Source organism: Anas platyrhynchos, chromosome 3 (genome assembly GCF_047663525.1).
Source record: "Anas platyrhynchos isolate ZD024472 breed Pekin duck chromosome 3, IASCAAS_PekinDuck_T2T, whole genome shotgun sequence".
NCBI classification, from domain to species: domain Eukaryota; kingdom Metazoa; phylum Chordata; class Aves; order Anseriformes; family Anatidae; genus Anas; species Anas platyrhynchos.
In genome coordinates this window covers 99417974-99437270 of record NC_092589.1, presented here as the reverse complement: position 1 = coordinate 99437270, position 19297 = coordinate 99417974, and the positions used below count along the sequence as shown (strand labels likewise).

The 19297-nt window shown below is 37.1% G+C and overlaps 1 protein-coding gene across 14 annotated transcripts in view; it reads left to right on the top strand.

The window, feature by feature from the left end:
* The window catches only part of DLGAP2 (DLG associated protein 2), a 471424-nt gene that overhangs the window by 345056 nt on the left and 107071 nt on the right, over positions 1-19297 (top strand). For 13 of the 14 annotated variants that reach the window (XM_027455147.3, XM_027455135.3, XM_038177139.2 and 10 more), the window contains one exon: positions 14792-14857. The exons of the other annotated variant lie outside the window; for it this stretch is intronic. In XM_027455147.3, the coding sequence (XP_027310948.1) occupies positions 14792-14857 (66 nt within the window). The remainder of the gene's footprint in view (positions 1-14791; positions 14858-19297) is intronic. 14 annotated transcript variants of the gene reach the window in all.

Below are 19297 nucleotides of genomic sequence, written 5' to 3'. Positions count from 1 at the left end.
CTGTGTCTGTGAGTTCTTTTACTGGAGTTTTACTTGTTATTTATACATTTTAATTGGCATTTTGGGAAGAAAAGAGGTGTTGCTAAGTGAGAAAACAAACAAATGAAAACACTTGGAGAAGTTTGAGTGGCTTCTGGGTCTGCCCCACCTATCTAGAACACCGGTGTGGAAAAACAAGCCCTGTCAAGCTGTCCTGTCATAATATTGACATATTATGACAATATTATTATCATAATATTGTCATATATGACAATATTGTCATATATGATAATATTATATGACATATGTCATATATTATGTATATATAATATATAATATATTATATGTATGTTCTTGGTGGCTAAAGCCTGAGTTGCTATTGCTTAGCAACTGTTGATTTCTAACCAGATTAAAGGTACATGTGCTGTAATCATTCTTAATAGAAAGACATATAGACATGATACTGAGCAAGTGTGTGCATGTGTGTCAGAACAGATTGCTGAAGGAGATGGACTAAAACAGTTAACCACATATGGGAGATGGAAAACTACAGAAATGAACTTGACAGCATAGGAGGTCTTTTCTTCACTACCTATATGATGCAGTAAAATTCTGGGAAAAAAAAAAAAAAAAAAAAAAAAAAAAAAAAAAAAAAAGAATTGTAGAGTACATTTTAGTGTCCCTTTGTACCAGTGAAATCATTCAACCAAGATATGTTCCCCATTTATCCATAAATCTGAAAACTTTGGATAAAGATCTCTGGAGAAAAGACCCCTTCTCCCTACATTTTGTAGAGTGAACTGTAAAAAAAATATCCTTGTATTTGTGCATTTGTGCAATGCAAATAGTGCTAATGCAAAATAAAAGCAAAGGATATTCAAACAGCTAATGGTCTTATCTGAGGGACTGAACAATTGCTTTGCACTGGTCTGAACAGAAAGCAGTTTTCCACTATCTCAGGACTTGTCGTGATTGCAGGTTTTCAGAATTGCAACAACACTGTGTGGTGGGTTGAGCCCAGTCATCAGCCAAACACCCACACAGTTGCTTGCTCACTCCCAGGAAGGAAAGCGAGCACACTTGGGGATTGACATAATGGCAGTTCAATAGGTAATGCAAAAGCTGTATGAGCAAGCAAAGCAAGATGAGGAATTTATTTACTATGCCCCATTGGCAAGCAGGTGTCCAGCCACTCTGGAAAGCAGGGCCTCGGCACCCATAACGGTTGCTTGGGAAGAGAAGTACCATAACCGGTGTCTCCCCTTCCTCCTCCTTCCCCTGAGCTTTTATTGCCAAATGTGATGTTGTATGATGTAGAACATATCTTTAGTCTGTTTGGGTCATCAGTCCTGGCTCTGTTCCATAAGGGGGAAAAGAGAAAGACTTGGCACAGTGCAAGCACCATACAGCAACAGGCAAAACACTGGTGAGATATCAACCCTCTATTAGCCACAAATGCAAACCACAGCACCCTGTGGACTGGCATGAAGAAAGTTAGCTTCATCCCAGCCAGACTCACCCAGTACATGCTGAAACTTTTCATCATTTTTTATTTCTTTTGTTTTGTTTCATTTTGTTCTGTTTTTAATGACAAGCAGAAGAGGGGTATGGCTAACGGTGACAGTATGGGAAACACAAATACCATCTTCTGATTTTTAAAATTTTCTTAGCTTTACTTGATTTTTGGCATGCTATATCCACCGCCCTATGTCTTACTGAATATTTACTCATTTAAATTAATTCAAATGTCTCCAACAGAAGAAACTAAGGAAAAATCAAGGTCAGAACATAAAGATATTTAAGCACTTGATCAAAATGTGGGGGACTTGCTTTCTAGCCCCAAACCTGACTCTGATAAACTAACAGCTAACAGCTGCTTCTCTTAATTTGATCCAGTATCAAAATTAGCAAGTTCTTCTGAGGCAGATTTCCTTCTCTCTTTGACTGGACAGGAAACCTTCATCAAAAATTGATGCATTCATGGGGAAAAAAAAAAATCAGGTCTCAAAGTGTTGGTATTTTCTAAGAATAGTAAAAAGGGAATTATTCCCTCAAGGAATAAGTCATGTTAAAAATTATTCAGGAAATCCAAGAAGATGGGATGTCTACAATAAGGCATGCTATATTTTGGATAATAAACTGAAATTGTGTGTACAGCATGGAGCATAGCTCTGATCATACAAACTGCTGTCCTATGGGAGATTATTCTGTGTTTAAAAACAATGCCACTACTCAACTAACTAACGCTTCTCAAGTTTAACACAAGAAACATCTTCAGTGATAGAAACTGATGGTTGTAAAGTCATTGATATATTCTCTTTATCAGGATGCTGTGATTGTGCTGTATTTAGTTTTAGCTGCCTCTTTCACACAGTCGTGTTCTTCTTGTTATGTTTAAATACATGGTGTGCTTTCAGTGACTTTGGCATTTTCCTTTGGTCTGACTCCAAATAAAGTTTATCCAACTGAAGGTCTTGTATGAAAAGACTGCATAATTCAACACAATTTGGCTTTTTGCTTACAGTCCAGAGAATGAATACAAAAAGTTATATTACTTTCAAAATAAAGTCATTAGTAATCATTAAAGCAGCAGTCAAATTCAGACAGCACTACAGCTGCATAAAAAAATTGGAACTGGAAGTCAAACATTACTACTAATCACTGCCATTGTCCTGAAAGAGCAGAAATTAAATACAAATTTAAACCCATTTGAAATTCCATTACTGGGAGACCAAATTTGCTAAAAATGTGGAGGTCTTACTCATGGATTTCTGCAGAACAAATACAGTTTTGCTTTCTGAAGCACTCTCAAATGTCCTTAAGAAATACCAGAATGACAGCCTAGGAACCATATCCAATTACATATGTGAATAATGGGTATGTGGAGGCAAGATTCCCAATACTGTCTTGCTGATGTGACTTGACTCTGATGGGGCGAGAACATGGAGAGCTGACAGGTTATTTTATTCCCCTTGCCCTTTCATTCTGAGACAACAAAGAGTAGGTGAAAGTTTTTTAGTGATGGACATGTCTCCTGTGGGAATTGGCAGAGTTTGCTAATTCATTTTCAGCCAATGACTTTGTCACTACCAGTCTGGGCTTGATTTGAGCAATGCACCAGAAATGAAACTCTCAGTTTTCCATTTGCAGCTCCCTAATATGGTGGCCCTATTTATGGCTTTGAATAAACACATGAAGAAGTAAAATGGGCCCAACAGCAATCATTTGTTTTCCTTTTGTAATGTGAGCTTAAAGACTCTAGGACAAGCCGTTCCTCTTCCCTGCAAAAGGCATCCCTTAAACACAGCCCTGGCTCAAATACTGCCCGTGTATTGCTACTATATGGAACATCCCAGCAAAAAATGGGTGTCCTAAACAGATTTAAAGCAAGATTGCAATTCAATGATACTGTATTAAGGTAACAATACTGTCCAAAATGTAACTATAAATTTGATGATGTAGTATTTTCCTGTATATTTTGTGCCTATGATTACCAAATTGAAGTGAGGGCCCTGCCACACCATAGGGTTGCTGGAGCTGAGCAAGGGATTTTTTGTCTCCCAGGCCTTTGTAACTGAACTTGTTTATACCATTGTACTACTAGGAAATACAAGCTAATTCCAGCTACTTTTACTGCCATGATACAGCTTAATGAATTTGACTTACAGGCAGATGGGTAGGTAGACAAAATATGACCTTATATACCAAAACACATTAAACAGTCAGAATTTGATCAAGTATTTAATCCTATATCACTGAAAAATTATTTTCTTGAGTCTGTCAGCTGTGTAAGCTTCTCCAAAGAACAAGCTGGACATATTTCTGACCATGCATTGTTACCAGGGCAGTAAAGGGCCACACCGACACCTGTCAAAAGTACCTTTGGTCTATTACAGCTACAGGGAGCAGAAGAGCAGAGGAATGTACATAATGTCAGGGACTTTGGCTCTGCATGGGTAGAGGGTCTTACATGGCCTTCATCAGGTCTTCATCAGAAATTCTTTTAGTTAGCAAGGTCTGAAACCTATTTTGCATGCATAACTGAAGTAGGACTAGCAGCAAATAAATGTGGAAGAAATTTTGGTTTCCCCCCACAAGTATAACAGCTGCAAATACAAATGCAAACATGAAAAACTGCAACAAGGTCGCCCCTGGAGTCTTCTCTTCTTCAGGCTGAACAGCCCTGGCTCTCTCAGCCTTTTTTCAAAGAATAAGTGCTCCAGCCCTCTGACCATCTTCATGGCACTCCTCTAGACCTGCTCTAACAGCCCCACATCCTTTTTGTGCTGGGGGCCCCAGACGTGGGCTCAGCACTCCAAGTGGGACGTCATGAGGGCAGAGCAGAGGGGCACAATCCCCTCCCTTGACCTGTGAGCCACTCCTCTGTTGGTGCAGCCTAGGATGCAGTTGGCCTTCTGGGCTGCAAGCACAAAATGTTAGTGTGTCTGTGTATGCTAAGTGATCACAGAAATTCTTCCTATACAGTACACAGTTTCTAGGGCAACCAGCAAGGACCTGAGGAGGCTTGCACCCACTGTGCGGAGTGCTAAACAAGTGCATTAGTGAAAAAGCTCACCATGAGGAACCTGGCAGAAGCCTTTTCTTTGTAAAGTGCAACCTTCCTGAACCTGGTTTATGGGTCAGGTCCAAACAAATCCGTTCTACAACTGAAAATGAGGAGAAAAAAGAAAAAAAAAAAAAAAGAAAAAAAAAAGAAAAAAAAAGATTTTCAATTGTTGAAACTCCCTGTTATGATGTTTTTAAAAGTTCCATTTTTTTTCCAGCTTGAATGTGTGTTGCTTCTGATATCCTGTACCTCATGAAAAATGTCAAAATTGTATAAAATTATTTCAAAAATACAGGAATTGTTTTTCATCTGAGATGTTAACTTTAAAAATTTATTAATTTTAAGTTGATTCTAAGTTGGGATTTTTTTTTCATTTGAAAATCTCTGTGGGAAGGGGAAACATTTTCTCTGCTGTTTCTAACTATTTGCAGTTCTATGTTAAAGACCTTGAGATACAAATAACTAGAGTAGAGCAAACAGTTGGGAGGATGCATGCATGCATGAACAAGATATTCAGGTGAGCCTCAACAAGTGACATATATTACTTGCACTTCAACATTATTGCAGCTGAAGTTGGAAGGTAAATAAGAGAGGTCAGGAAAAATAGAAAAGAAAGAAAAATAATGGTGGGGGAGTGTTAAAAGGAAAAAAAACAAAAAAACAAAAAAAACAGGGATATGGGAGATGAAAAAATGGAACTGGTTAAAAGGGGAAAGATGAAAGGAAGCCGGTGAGAAAGCAAGACTAGTGTTACAAGAGTATTGGGGGGTGAAGGGGTAGAAATGAAGACCAAACACTAGGAGAAGATAATAAGTCTGAGCTGCTGAGCATAACTTTAGTAATATCCACGGGACAATGAAAACATAGGACAACAAATCCCTATCTGTCAGTCTTTGCCTGCTACAGTTGCTCCAGACCAGTGGTGCTTTCTAGGAAGTAACCTTGTTTTGGTTATTGCTATTTTTAAGAGGAAAAAACAACTCTTTCAAAAGATACTGGCATTCCGTATCTGCTTAAATTGCCAAAAGAAGCTGCACATTACAGTTTATGTAATCATATTTACTAAATAAAAAACCATGAGCTGTCAATCATACCACCCCAGCACTTATGTGTTCACAGAAGTCCTCACTAAAATTGGTTTGTGTAGGAATGAATATAGGAATAAATATATTTGAGCCCTCCCTCTGCTCTCCTTTCAACCTTTCACATAGAGGAAAACCCATACTCATTCTGTCTCTGGTAATATAGAGCTTCATCATCTAATGTCAAAAGGCCTTGCTGAGGGTTTTCACACCTGCAGCTACTGACATCTAATTTCAGTCTCAAGTGGAAGTGCTGACTGTGCCTTCACATCCCATCAAGGTCAAAGGTTTTTCATGCTAAATGTCACCCACGTTGGTAAACCGGTGACCACTCTCACTTAACATATATCCCAGGTCAGTGTAATGAATGCATTGGTTCTCTAATGTTGAAAGATCTTATTTATTAAACATTTGAAAGACAGGGACAGTGCTCAGACATTTTGCCCTACCGTAAAACAAACCTGTAAAAACAGAATACCAAGACCAGCTAGTAACAATTGTTGTATATCTGACTGTGTTTTTTACCAAGTAGTCAAATAAACATGGTATGAGCATATTGTTTCTCTAGGTTTAACCTGAAAGCGGAAAAGTCATAGAAAACATGCTCTGACAAACGTAATTTTGCATTAGAGATCTCAGTCATTTTTAAGGAGAGTCTTAAAGAAATGCTTTTCATCAGAAAGCATTTGAAATATATTTAGAAAACTAATCATTGCATCTACAGTGTTTTCTTTCTAAATGTCTGTTGTATTTTCTATGCATATGCAGATGACAGAAAGTTTGTTGAGTACCTACATCTGTCCACTACTAAAAATATCCTGTATTTTTTTATCATAAACCAGGAAAATCCAGGGATGTTTTTTTTTGCATACTTCTAGGAGGGGTGTAAGCCAAGTTATGTGACTTTTACATTTCTCTCTCACCATTGAACTATGCCCTACACTTTGTTCTGGTATTAATCCTCCCTTTAGTCTCTTTTAAGTATGTTTCAATTTCTTCAGGCCTTTTAATAAACTCAGTAAGTCCTTTGCCTGTCTGACACCACAGTGAAGCCTTAAGAGCCGTACAAAATCATGCAAACTGTGGTTCTGAGCTCCATTTTCTATTTACTCCCTGTGAAGGCCAAAGAAAGACTTTTTGGACCTCCTCAAGTGTCCACTGCGGAGGTTGCTGCAAGTCTTTCCAAGCGCTGTCACAGTAGGTGGAAGATAAATGCATGTAAAAAAAAGGTGGATTCTCAAGAACTGCAGGCAGGAAGAGCTAGATATATCTAGATATATCTATCTATCTAGATAGATAGATAGATAGATAGATATTTTTTTTAATATTTTTTTTCCTGAGATATCTAGAAATCTTTGGCTTGGGAATAAGAGGTTTTATTCACAATAATTAGATAATATATTCTTTAATGTTCTCCCTTTATAATATATAAGATTTGGGATTTCTCTCACAGATCCTGAAAAGCAATAAAAGGTAAATGGCTCATTCAGGAATGCAGCCTTTCAGCTGTGCAAAACCAGGGAAGAAAGGGCTTTAGGAATTTCCTAGGCTGTTTGAAGTGCATGATCATACAGAGCTGTGTCTGAACACAATGTGTTATGCCTGTCTCTCTCTCTTTGCTTGAAGACATTTGTAAATTTTGATAAGGAGAGATACAGTTATTTAAATGAATTAATCATTTAAATTCGAGCATGACTGAAAAATGAACCTAATGGTCTGCAGCATCATCCTACACCTTTTTGCATTTATTGTTTGGAAATGTGCAGGGAAGAGGGAGAGGAACTTGCAGATCTCTGGGATAAAAGAGATAAGGCAGCTCAGAAAGCTCCTTCCAAGGAGTTAAAGGATGCTGGCAAGCTCAGAAAAAGCTGCTGTGGTGAACCAAAGCCTTTCAGGGTGATCACCACAATATTGCTAAGGTAACACGGATTTTGTGGATAATTTCCAGCTGCCAAAAGCCAGAGGGTGGGAGTTGGTGCTGCCAAGACCAATATGACCCCTGGCAGCTTCTGTGATTCCCTGCAATATATTTCATTTTACACTTTTTTAGAGATAGGACCTCAGGGACATTGCCAGCTTCCTCTCCTTGATTTAATAGGCTGTGTGCCTGGCTACTTTCTCTGACAGTTGAGTCCCAGTTTCACAGTCCTGCTCTCTGGCACTGTGTTACATAAAAGAGGACAGATTCGATGAAAGCAAGAGACCAGGAATTCCTCAGTCCTGCTCTTCTGGAGGCGGCGGGGGAGGACTGATTGTTGGGTTTGAGCAGTCTTGTTAGTAACCCAAGCTAAGTAAAATGCCAGGATTCTTCAATATTTATAAGAGTAATATGTAAGAGAAATGTGTTTGTGTTTGGAAAGCCAAACAAATTGTCTCTCTTGGGCACAACTTAATATGAATAATGAATTCTCTGAGTTATGAAATGGGCAGATGAAAATATTAAGAAAAAATAAATAAAATAATAAAATAATAAAAAAAGCAAAGAACTACATCTCACAACTGGAAAAATACATACTGTAAAGCCAATTGCACTTCTGGCTGCTGCATCTAAAAATGACATAGCAGAGCAACAAAAATGAACAGAGAAGAGTGAGAAGGATGATGAAAGATTTAGAATGGCTTCACAATGATAAAATACTAAACAGATACATTCCTCAGTTTGGAAAAGAGATAGCTGAGGCAGGGATATGACAGATGTCTACACAATTATAAATGATATAGACAAAGTGAATAGGAATCAGTGATCCATTATTTTCCATCACTGAACAACTAGGGGCACTTAATTAAGTTATCGGGCATCCTGATAAACAAACAAAAAGGAAATTCTTTTTCAAATAACGCATAATTAAATTGTGAGGTGCATTGGCACAGGATGCGGTAGAGGCTATCAGTATAAATGGGCTCAGAGAAGATTAGATGAATCCATAGAGGATAGATCCATTGGTGGCTATTAAAAACGATGATCTAGATTAAACTTACATCTCAGGAAGTCCCTTAAGTGCTGATTTCAGGCAGTTGGAAAGGTTTTCTAGGCAATCTACATATTTGTCCTGTTCTTATGCTGTTTACTCTGGCATACACTTTGGTCCAGCACTGGAACCAGCTTCTGGGATAAATGGATCTCTGCTGGATCTATCAGGGATACTTTTATGTGTGTATAAGAAAAAATAGAAATAACCATAAAAAGATTCTGTGATGAGAAAAATGAAAGCAACTTACTTAAACAGACTTCCTCTTAATGTTTTCACACAAGCATCTTGCAAAGGAAATCACAATAATCTTAAACTGCCTAATATCATCTTTAATTTTTACTTTAATCAGAATTTACCTAGCCCTGCTGTGTATTTGCTCCTTGTTGGCATGCTATCAAAAATAATGACAAGAGTATTCTACTATTTGACAGTACTGCAACCTGGACTACATCTGTAGTAGTCAATTAAATGTAGTCAGGGCAAAGTCCCAACAAATAGGAATTTGATTATTTTCAATGTCTTTTAGAGAGGAGGCCATGCCTTAGTTTTGTCCTTTGCCAACTAATTTGCAATCTCTCAAATAATTCCCAGGCCTGACCGGCAAGTTAACATGGGCAAGGGACCATTCCCAACACAGTTTATAAGGAGCCAGACTCTTATAGAAGATATTGTCCTAACAATATTGTCCTCTAGTGGAGGACTTGTAGGTCAGAGGTTGGACTCGATGATCTTGAGGTCTCTTCCAACCTAGAAATTCTGTGATTCTGTGATATGGCATGACCATGCCCACTAGCTTCATGGCCAGAGAGTGGGCCCTCCCCATGCCTAATTTACTATATACATGTAGAATTGATTGGATGTGAACCCTTGGAGTCTGGGCTAGAAAATTTTTGCCACAAATGTTTGCCAAATGTTTGGCTACTTAGGGAAGGTCCAAGCTGAGCCAATTAGTTATCCCCCAGGTATAACAATATGCAGGCATGCAGGCATTTGGTCATTTCACTTAGATCAGGATGAGAATAATTACAGTTCTCAGTGATACATACCCTTTAGCAGATTGGGGATATCTTTGGTTGGGGTCAAAGGACAGAGACAAGAAATGCTTTAATTGGATAGCACACTACTGGACTTTGAGATACAGTAGGTTTCTTTTCTAGGTATCTAGGTATCTCTAGTCTGGAGGATGTGATTTGATTTTCTCTTATCATGGAGTGATATGGTGAGAGTCCTCCATTCATACTCCGGACACATTTTATGCTTCGTTATTATGTGATCAAATGAAGTTGCACCTGCTGTTTAATCCAGACATTTTCTTTTATCCATTGTCAGAGTTAATGTGCCAGGTGCTATATAAAAGAGAATTTTTTTAAAAAAAAAAAAAAAAACAGCTATGATAGGGAGCTTACAGGATGAAGGAAAAAAAAAAAAAAAAAAAAAAAGCACACAGAGAAAAAGATCAGTGGGAGGTCCAAAGAAGGCCAATAACAAATAAATTAAAATTCAATAAACTGAGGAATTCAATAGCAGTTGTAGTTCTGTCTTAGTCTGATATTGTGATGGAGAAGGCAGTTAATTGATTATAAGTCTTGCTGATGTGGGCCTTCTAAAGTACGTGAACAGCAAGTCTCTTGACACTGTGACCTATTTTGTGGATGGATGGGTTATGGAAGAAGTATGTTCTGGAGATGGAAACAGCATGCCTGTTTTTAAGGGCAGAATGAATGCATAAGAAATGAGGGCCAACATAGATACATATCTTGGTACAAGAGTTGGAAGGTGAAAAAAGCAAATTTAAACTGATATGTCAGGTTCAGAGAACAGATCGAAAGGTTAAAACTGAGATGATAAAATTTGATGGATGGATAAGGTTATTATCAAGCTGAGGAAAAGAAGCCATGGCAGATGGCTTCTGTGCAGGGCCTGTCAAAATGCTCACTTAGACCACACACAATCAGAAGAGAACAGGGTAGAAGAAACAATACCTCTGTTAGCTCATACAGAAATTTCACTTCCCTGACAACAAACACAAAGTAATATCCTACTGACTCACAGTCCAGTACCAAGTGCAGTTCAGGCACAATGAAAACTTGGCCCCAAGAGATTAGCTGCATCTCCTTTACCCAGGTCTTACAGGGATGTAATTCTGTTCCCTTCAGCAGTTTTATTTTGGAACATTGTACTGCAACCTAATCTCTAGACACAGAAAAGCAAATAGAAGAACCTAAGGCAACCTCCGTGCTTGGTCACTCATCAGAAACACTCTGAACCGCCTGAGCAATGGCACACAGTCATCCCCTCTATGGTGTACCCCCTTGCTCTTTTGGCCCGTGTCAATGAACGTTTCTGAGGCAGTGTCTCTTCAGCAGGGTGAGGAAGAGCTGAAACAGAGGCACTTTCCTAACAGACATCCAGCCTTTTCTGAGGACAAAAGCTGATTGCAAGCACTGGCCCATTTCATTTCCCACTGTATTTGTAGTAGCCTTAGGGTTGAATAAGCAGTCTGGATCTGTCAGGCTGGTTCCAGCTCAGCAACGTCTCCTGATATTTTGAAGCTTAAGTCTGGAGAACTGCAGCTGTGAAAGCTTCCTATCGCAGTCTCAAGTGTCGTCTGTGCAGTGCTGCACTGGAATGCATGACAAATCCATCAAGTTTTTCAGAAAGAAAAAGAGATATTAAATGTAAATGACAGTGTGTGCTCTCTTCTTTAGGCAGATCACAGCATCGTTTACTATACATCCAGCTTTCACAGAAGCAGATATCTCTATATTTTTTAATCCTATCATTTCAGTCATTATTTTGAGCCTTGTTGAGAGTGAAGAAATTTCTCACTATTTTTCATTTTCAATTTCAGACACAAGTTTTTGCTTTCTATTTAGACCAGTCTGTGATGCAGCCATTTGTAAGTGTAGAAGGGATTTTAGCTAGTAATTGTGGTCCTTGTCTAGTGGCTATGTGTTCTTCACATTGTTTTAAACCTTAAATTATAAATCATCCTATTTAAGTAATCTCATCTTTCTTTGCAATTCATTGCCGGTCAAAACACTCCAAGCTAATACTGCCATTTTTACGCATATCCAGTGGTGTAAAACTTTCTACTAGTAGAACCATCTTGACCAATGGGCAAGCTGAAATACTATTGATCTTTGAGGCAGAGGAGGTAAATGACATAAAATGAATACATGTATTTTATGACACTTGAATTTTAGCATGCATGAGAAAGAATCCTGTGATGATCTGCCTTGCTTCATTGCCATGAGATATGAAGATTACTGCAGTGTTCATGAGTGAAAGATAGGCTTTTCATTTCTATGGTCCATAATAAAAATGGTAATTCTTAGGAAAAAAAAAAAAAAAAAAAAAAAAAAAAAAAAAAAGTAAGCTGAACAAACAAAGTCTATGTATGTCTGTTATTGAAGGAATAATATGACTTTGAAGTACAGTTCAACCTCACACAAAGATTGTCTTTATGTGCTGCAAGAGCCACTGAGATTAATTTATGCTTCATAAGTGCAGAATACAAAAACTGAATCTCTTCAGGGGCTGAAGGCACTGACAGTAGCCTTTTGAAAAGACAGTCTAAACAATGAATTAGTGATGTGAATAGGTATAGTCATAAAGTATAAAGAAATAAGAACTCCTCATGTTTAGGAAGTAAGCTAATCACTAAGAGCTACTCATATCCGTCATGCAGATTCATAAATCTCAGTATATCACAGGGGAATTCTATGTTCCTTTGAAGCACTTATGATTGACCCTCTACAAAACAGAATACTGCTTTTTTGCAGAATGGAAGTTCTAACTTTTTAATGTTCTCTATAGTCTTTCTAGACAACAGACTCACTGACGCTAACAAATGTGTTCATACAGGATAGCTATCAAAAAGAAACCAATTATAAGCTTAATTCTACAGGATAACTGAGGCAGAAGTAATAACTGAATTGTCCAAATTTACACAGGAGTCTTATGGCAAAGTCAGAATCTGAGTTATGGATCCAGTTGCATGGCTTTTATCTTTCATTTTGAAAATGAAGTTGCGTCTCTTTCTCAAACATATCAAACCCATAAATATCTACTCTAGCTTAGACCATCTCTAGAATTTTAGTGTAGTTTTGAACAGTGTTTGTGAGAATAATGCTGACCTCTGGCACAGGAGAAATAATGTTATGCATTTTATTTTCTTAGATCATTCCGTAAGTGTTTCTGAATACATTATGTAATTTTGGAATGAATCAATATATTCTTTTTCAAAAATACAAAACTATTGTTTCAATGTAAACCTGCTTTACTGTGAAGTTATAAGTAAGATCAAGTTACTTACTTGAATAAAAAGGAACGTTTTGAATATTTTTTTGTTATAACTTTCATTTGATTCGTTACTCCTGTGCAGCCAAATTAGAGGATACACATATGAGTTATACAATATAGCCAAATCACATGAGCAAAGTCTCCATGGAAACTGCCTAATTTGTGCTTTTATTTAATTAGAGTTGTCCATTACCTCTCAAAATGAAATTTAATTTGAATTCATATGCCAGTCATTTTTTAAATTGTGTATGACTTTTTATCCATCATTTAACGAGACCTCTAGTAGGCTGTATTCTAGCAAAGTGAGTTTATTTAACAAGTGAGTTTGTAAATAAGATGTTTGTTTGACAGATTAGCTTTTCCCCAACTTTCTTAACACCCTAAGGACTTGTTTTCTATGCATTATCTGTGCTATATTTCACATTGGTATCTATTGTATATTCTTAACCTCAGGAACTGTCTAAACCAGGAACAATATTTTGAGTATCTACATGAGTATATTCAGTCATTTTGCTTTCAGTGACATAATTGCCAAGAAATCATAATATAAATAAAAAGAGCAACCAAGACCAAGAAATACATAAAATGCATGTATTTGTCAAATGGAGCAATAAACCAGGCAAAATGGTGTGTCCTGTAAGCCAAACCAAACCAAAGAAAAAAGAAAAAACAAAGAAAAACAAAGGAAAAAAAAAAAAAAAAGAAAGAAAGAAAACAGTATAACAGTATATCTGATACAGAGATTGAGATATTCTTTAGAAATGTTTGAGTTGGTTCAAATTTGCAGGGATATCTGCCTGTGAGTTATTTAGAAATCATCAGTCCTCAGTCGTGCACGACAGAACTGTGTTCTGTAATATGTGATTCTGCCTTTCTTTGAGGAATTTCTGGTTGAACATGTAGTGGTGGACTATGGAGTACTCCATTCTTTCACTGTTCTGAGGTGTTTGTGCTTGTAGCACAGACAGAAAGAAAGAGTATAGCAGAAGGCTATATGAAACTACTTCCATTTCACTAAAACACTGGTAAATATGAATACTGAAGCAAAAGCATTAAAAATTATAAATAAAAATGTGTTTTTGTGTACATACATGAAACATATTTCTGATATTTTGCATCCTAATCTATATATTCTCAAGCCATTCTTGTAACCTAAGTGTTACTGACTCGGTTATAGCTCCATGTTAGAAATAGATTTAGATCCAAATTAATTTGTATGCTAGCATGATGGGAGTGAAAGGCAAAGGTAACAGGCTACAATTCTGAAAGCTGTATAGGCAGGGTAGCTAAGAGCTGCACTCAGTCCATTTAGTGGGTTTCTGTGCATCTCACTGCATTCATACAGCACAGACATATTGTCTGGTCTTGAGTCACTCTTCCAAAATTACAGAATTTGCCTGTGGCACAAAAGTAAATGTTACTGATAGGAGAAAAAAAAAATGTAGAATCAAAAAGGCAGTGAATAAAAATTAGAGAAAGAGGCTTGAGAATCAAGAGTGGCATTATTGTCATCAGAGCTGGGAAGTACTAAAGGTACAACTGGAGGACTTACAATGACTCTTCCTGAAATAAATACATTTTATAAAGAAAAAAAAAGGTTAAAAAAAGGTTAAAAGGAAACAGAACTTAACATGACTAAGCAAAGCTGAAAAGAACAATTAATAATGGGAAAAATATCTGGCAAAATTTTAAAGTTCAATCACCACTAGAATAAGTGGCAAAAAAAGATTAAATACTGCAACTAATAGCACCCCAACAGCATCACAGTATGAGAGATACTGAATGGTAAGAGGTATCATTGGGTGTCAAAACCAGCGGCGAGTTTATGTCTGGATAAACAGAAATATCAGAATTATTAAATAGTTACTTTGTTTCTGTCTTTTCAGAAGAAGAGGGTGGCGATCTGCTCAAGTCGGGCTTCAGTTTTCCAGGGACGCCAGAGGAGGAGCTAGGTACAGATCTCGTCTCTCAGGTCACTTGTACTGCTTGTACCCCAAGGCTGGGTGCAGCCGTGGGGGTAAGGAGGCAGGAGGCTGCTCTGTGGCACAGCCTTTCTCCAGCCACAGAGCCCACAGCGAGCATGGCACCAGGCGGTGTTAATGAGAGTGGTCAAAAGCCTCTCAGCCCCGTCCTTCCAGGAGTTTCTCACCTGCTACATAAGGTTAGAGAATCAAAAGTGGAAAGACGTCAGCTCTGGGTAACATCCAGGCAGCAAATTCAAAAGAAGGTGTTCAAGGAAATTATCAGCTTTCCTTCTTTTGTCTTTTCTCTCTCTACCCTCCAGACAGCACAATAATTACAGAAAGAGTTTTTTAATGTTTCCATTTAAACTTAAAAAATAACAGAAGCATCAAGAAAGTAGAAACTCGTAGAGCTCCTAAGTGAAATCTTGATACATCTGTATCTTAAAGCTATTAGTAAAATACCCCATTGGCTTCTGTGCAGCCAGTTTAATACCTTTTATTTTGTGCAAAATTGAGTTTCTGTTCCCAGAATTTCATATGTGGATTGTCACTGTTTTATGCAAAATCCATCAAAAATTGTTTTACATGCAATTGCTTTATGTAGTTATTTTTGGAATAGAACTACAGAAAGTGTTTTCTGTATGATTGCTAGTTAAAGCTCCCTTTATTCAAAGTGAGCATGCTTACATTTTAGAACATAGTAATTTTTCTCCTCTTATGCATATGTTCATGTTAATACATTGCAACAGTTTATTCTGTGTTATTATTATATCTTTGTGTATGAAAACAATGTTGTAAACTCTCACCTTGACTTTGATGTTGCATATTGTTAGGAAGATAAATCATACTTGCTATATTAAGGGGAAAAAAAGAACAGTTTGAACAAGGAGCATGAATTCAGACAAGGGATGTCAGTATATTTAAATAAATTCTTCGAACAGGATTTTCTGAAACAGTGTTGCCATGATTCAGTTACATTCACATCAGGGATTTCTGTAAACCTTTGGTGTAAAAGTATCTATTTTGGCCTTGTTTATCCAATTGATACTAAAAAGTAAGATTACAAAAAAAAAAAAAAAAAAAAAGGTTAAGTTCCAAATATTGGACCAAACGATGTGTTAAGGAAGAGACTGGGGATCATTCAGTTTGGTAAAGGTTACTAGTTTCTCAGCTTCTGCCTAAATTATAATTGTGAAAGAAGGAAGATATAATTAAATGTGAGGCTCCCCAGCAATGTCACAAATGAATCCAATGGAGGATTCACAGAAAGTCACAAGAGAAAGTCTCTCAGTCTTATTAGACATTTGTTTTGTTTGTTTGTTTTTGTTTGTTTGTTTAATTTTTCCCTGCTGTCCCATTTCACAGCACATATGCAGAAGTTCAGATACAGAATTCATTGCCTCTAACAGCTGGAACAGTTGTTAGAGGCATAGTTCAGAGGTAGATCTAAACTGTAGATATCTGGAGTTCCCTTATAGTCAATGAAGAGTGATAGACTTTTCTAGGACATAACAGATTTGACCTACTTTAGAAGCTTAACATAGGGTAAAATGATTCATGCCCTAGAAGTATGTCAAAACCGTTCTTCCCATTTGAGAAATAAATAAAGGATTTCTGAAGCAAGAGCAAATAAAAGTCAAGAATATTAAATGTTAACTGTGTACAGGATTAAGGAGCCTCATATGAAATAGTTAATCAAAGATTAACACAAAGATATATGCTAAAGTGATCAATTATCCAGCACCCTGATTACAAAGCAGAGGGGGGAAGAATCAACACAAATGAGGAACAGGAAAGTAAAGAAAAACAAGAACAAAGTCTTTCTACAAAGAACCACTCTACAAAGAAACTAAACTGCTTTAGAAAACTTCAGCTGTCCTGAACTTTCTGGCCAGAGGACAGAAAAAAAGGCACTAAAATGGAAGAAAGAGCTATCCTTGCTCCTAAGTGTTGGGTCCCTTTTGATGTCCTCTGTTAGTAAGTGCCAAAGTTCACTAGATAATGAATGGAGAGAAGTGAATACCTTTAGTATTTCTAGAAGGAAAATACTGTCTTCCCTACTTAACTGCAAAACTGTAGATGTCCAAAATAGGTGGACTGGATCCCATCAGTAATGTAAAAGCATATGATGCCCCTTTATAAAGAACCTCTGTTAAAAAGGAGCATAGTATGGAAGATGGAAATTGTGAAGACTTTTTGAAAGTTTAGGGATAGTCAGCTGAGTTCAGTATAGATAAAAGCAGCTATGCTATTGGAGACAGCAGAGATGTAATTGTTTGTGTGTCTCTTGATGTTGTTACCTGAGAGTTTGACTTCAAATCCATGATCTGAACCATTATTAATGCCCAGAATACCAACATGTATAAAGATAAGCATTCACTGGAGAGTAACATGAATCTGTGTGGATGCTCTAAGAATCTGTGTGGATGCTCTAATTACTGGGCTATGGAATAGGTCTCTCACTTTCTATCCAAGTGACTATTTAATATTTTTTTTTTTTGAATGAACTGCCTCAGTCTGAAGGACTGCTAGAGAGAAAAAAAAAAAAAAAAAAAAAAGGGCTTTCCTTGAAAAGTACAGTAATTGCCCCAAGTCAAGGCAGAGTAGAGATGATATTCTTTATGGTAGTTCTAACTAACTGCAGGGCCATTCATTATGTTGGATTCTTATACCTGCTCAGTGTCCCAAGGATCTTCAAGCTACAATCTCTCTGGTATTGAAAGATCTCTGGCTCCAGGCCCTTATTTGTAAAATAGGCTTAATATTTCCTACTGAGGTTTCTGGGCTTTGGTGGGAATTAATTAATGTTTGCATAGTATTTCACCAGAGTGAAAATGCTGAATAATCACTAAATAATATTATTAATACAATGATCCACTGCCTTAATTGGGAAGAGGTATCAAGGGATGGGACTGATCTCAACTGTTACATTATTGATCCTCTAAAAGAGCTCATTAGTTAATACAGGCAGAAATGCAATGGATTCTTTTAAAAGAGCTTACCCAAGCATTCATAGTCTTTTCTCAAGAACAATATTGCACAGCTTTTCCATTGCCATTTCTTTAACAGAGATTAGGGTGATAAGTATTTTCGTGGTTACATGGTTCACACTCACACCAAAAAATCCTGATCTTTTCACTAGGAATGTCTGGAATAAGCAACCTAATAAAGGTAGTAGGGCATAATAGCAGGAGGAAGAGCTCTGACATAACATGATCTCAAGCTACTCACTCAGCAAGGAAACTGGATTTCTTCCAGTTCCAAACTTTCTTCTATCCAGTAGTAGATAAAATCTGAACAATGTCACATATGGTACTACACTTTTCTGTACAAACTGGAAACTTCTCACAATCTTATTCATTTTAGGCATGTGTAGGGAAAAGCAACAATTTGCTTTGGGTGTCAAAAACAAATAGTGCAATCTTGGCAAGAGACATATGGAAAATGTGCCATGTTTAAATGCTACTTAAAGAGAATAAAACCCACCAACATGGGAACATGGAAGATAGGGTGAATTTTTCTGTAAATATAGATTTTAATTGGTACTACAGGCACGCAGTACAGAGGGAAAATAGATTATTGAAAACATATTTTGACTCTTTTTTATAGGCAAGAAAAGCATTTATTTTACAAGAGTTAAACATTTAGCTTCCAGTGTTATGCAAAGAAAGAAAATTTGCATTAAAGGCTTTTTGCTTCAGTAAATTTGTTCTGACTTCAAGAAATGAAAGGATATTGAGTTGATGTTAGGTAGAAGGTTAAAACCTATAAAATGGGTTGCGTTTACTAATAGTGTTCTTAACCTGCCCTAGTTGCAAAGTAAACTGTAAGGGAGTTTAGGGATGGGTTATAAAAATATATTTTTATTTCACGGTTGTTGCAGTCATGCTTTGATTAATTGGTATGGTTCAAGTGTCAGCCAGTAACTCATGGTTATTCAATCACTTTTGATTGCATGATCATGCCATTATGACCTTATGTGTTGAAAGGAAAAAAGGATATAGCTGTTCTTGAAATCAAAAAAATAAATAAAGGCCTGACTTTCCAGTTTGTCTTTCTACCTAATTATCCAGCCTTGCTCAGCACAGTCAGTCTGAACGCTGTGGACTTTTTATACATTTTAGTTTCTTATAACAAGCATGACAAGAAAATTTCCCAAGGACAAACAAACACTCAGCTGTCCTCTGTGCCAGATCCATGCCTCAGTTCGCCTTCCCTCAGAGTATCCAGGGAGAGTTAAACAGGTGTAAACTTGGGCTGGAGGGTAAGGGACTTCACTCAGACAAAAGGCTTGGCCACACAGAATAAACTGTTACAGAAACATCCCAGTAGTTAGCAGATATAGTAACAGGCACTTCATCTTAAATACTTAAGTGGGCATTATACTTAATACTTAAGTGGACACATATATATCAGTGGGCTGAATGT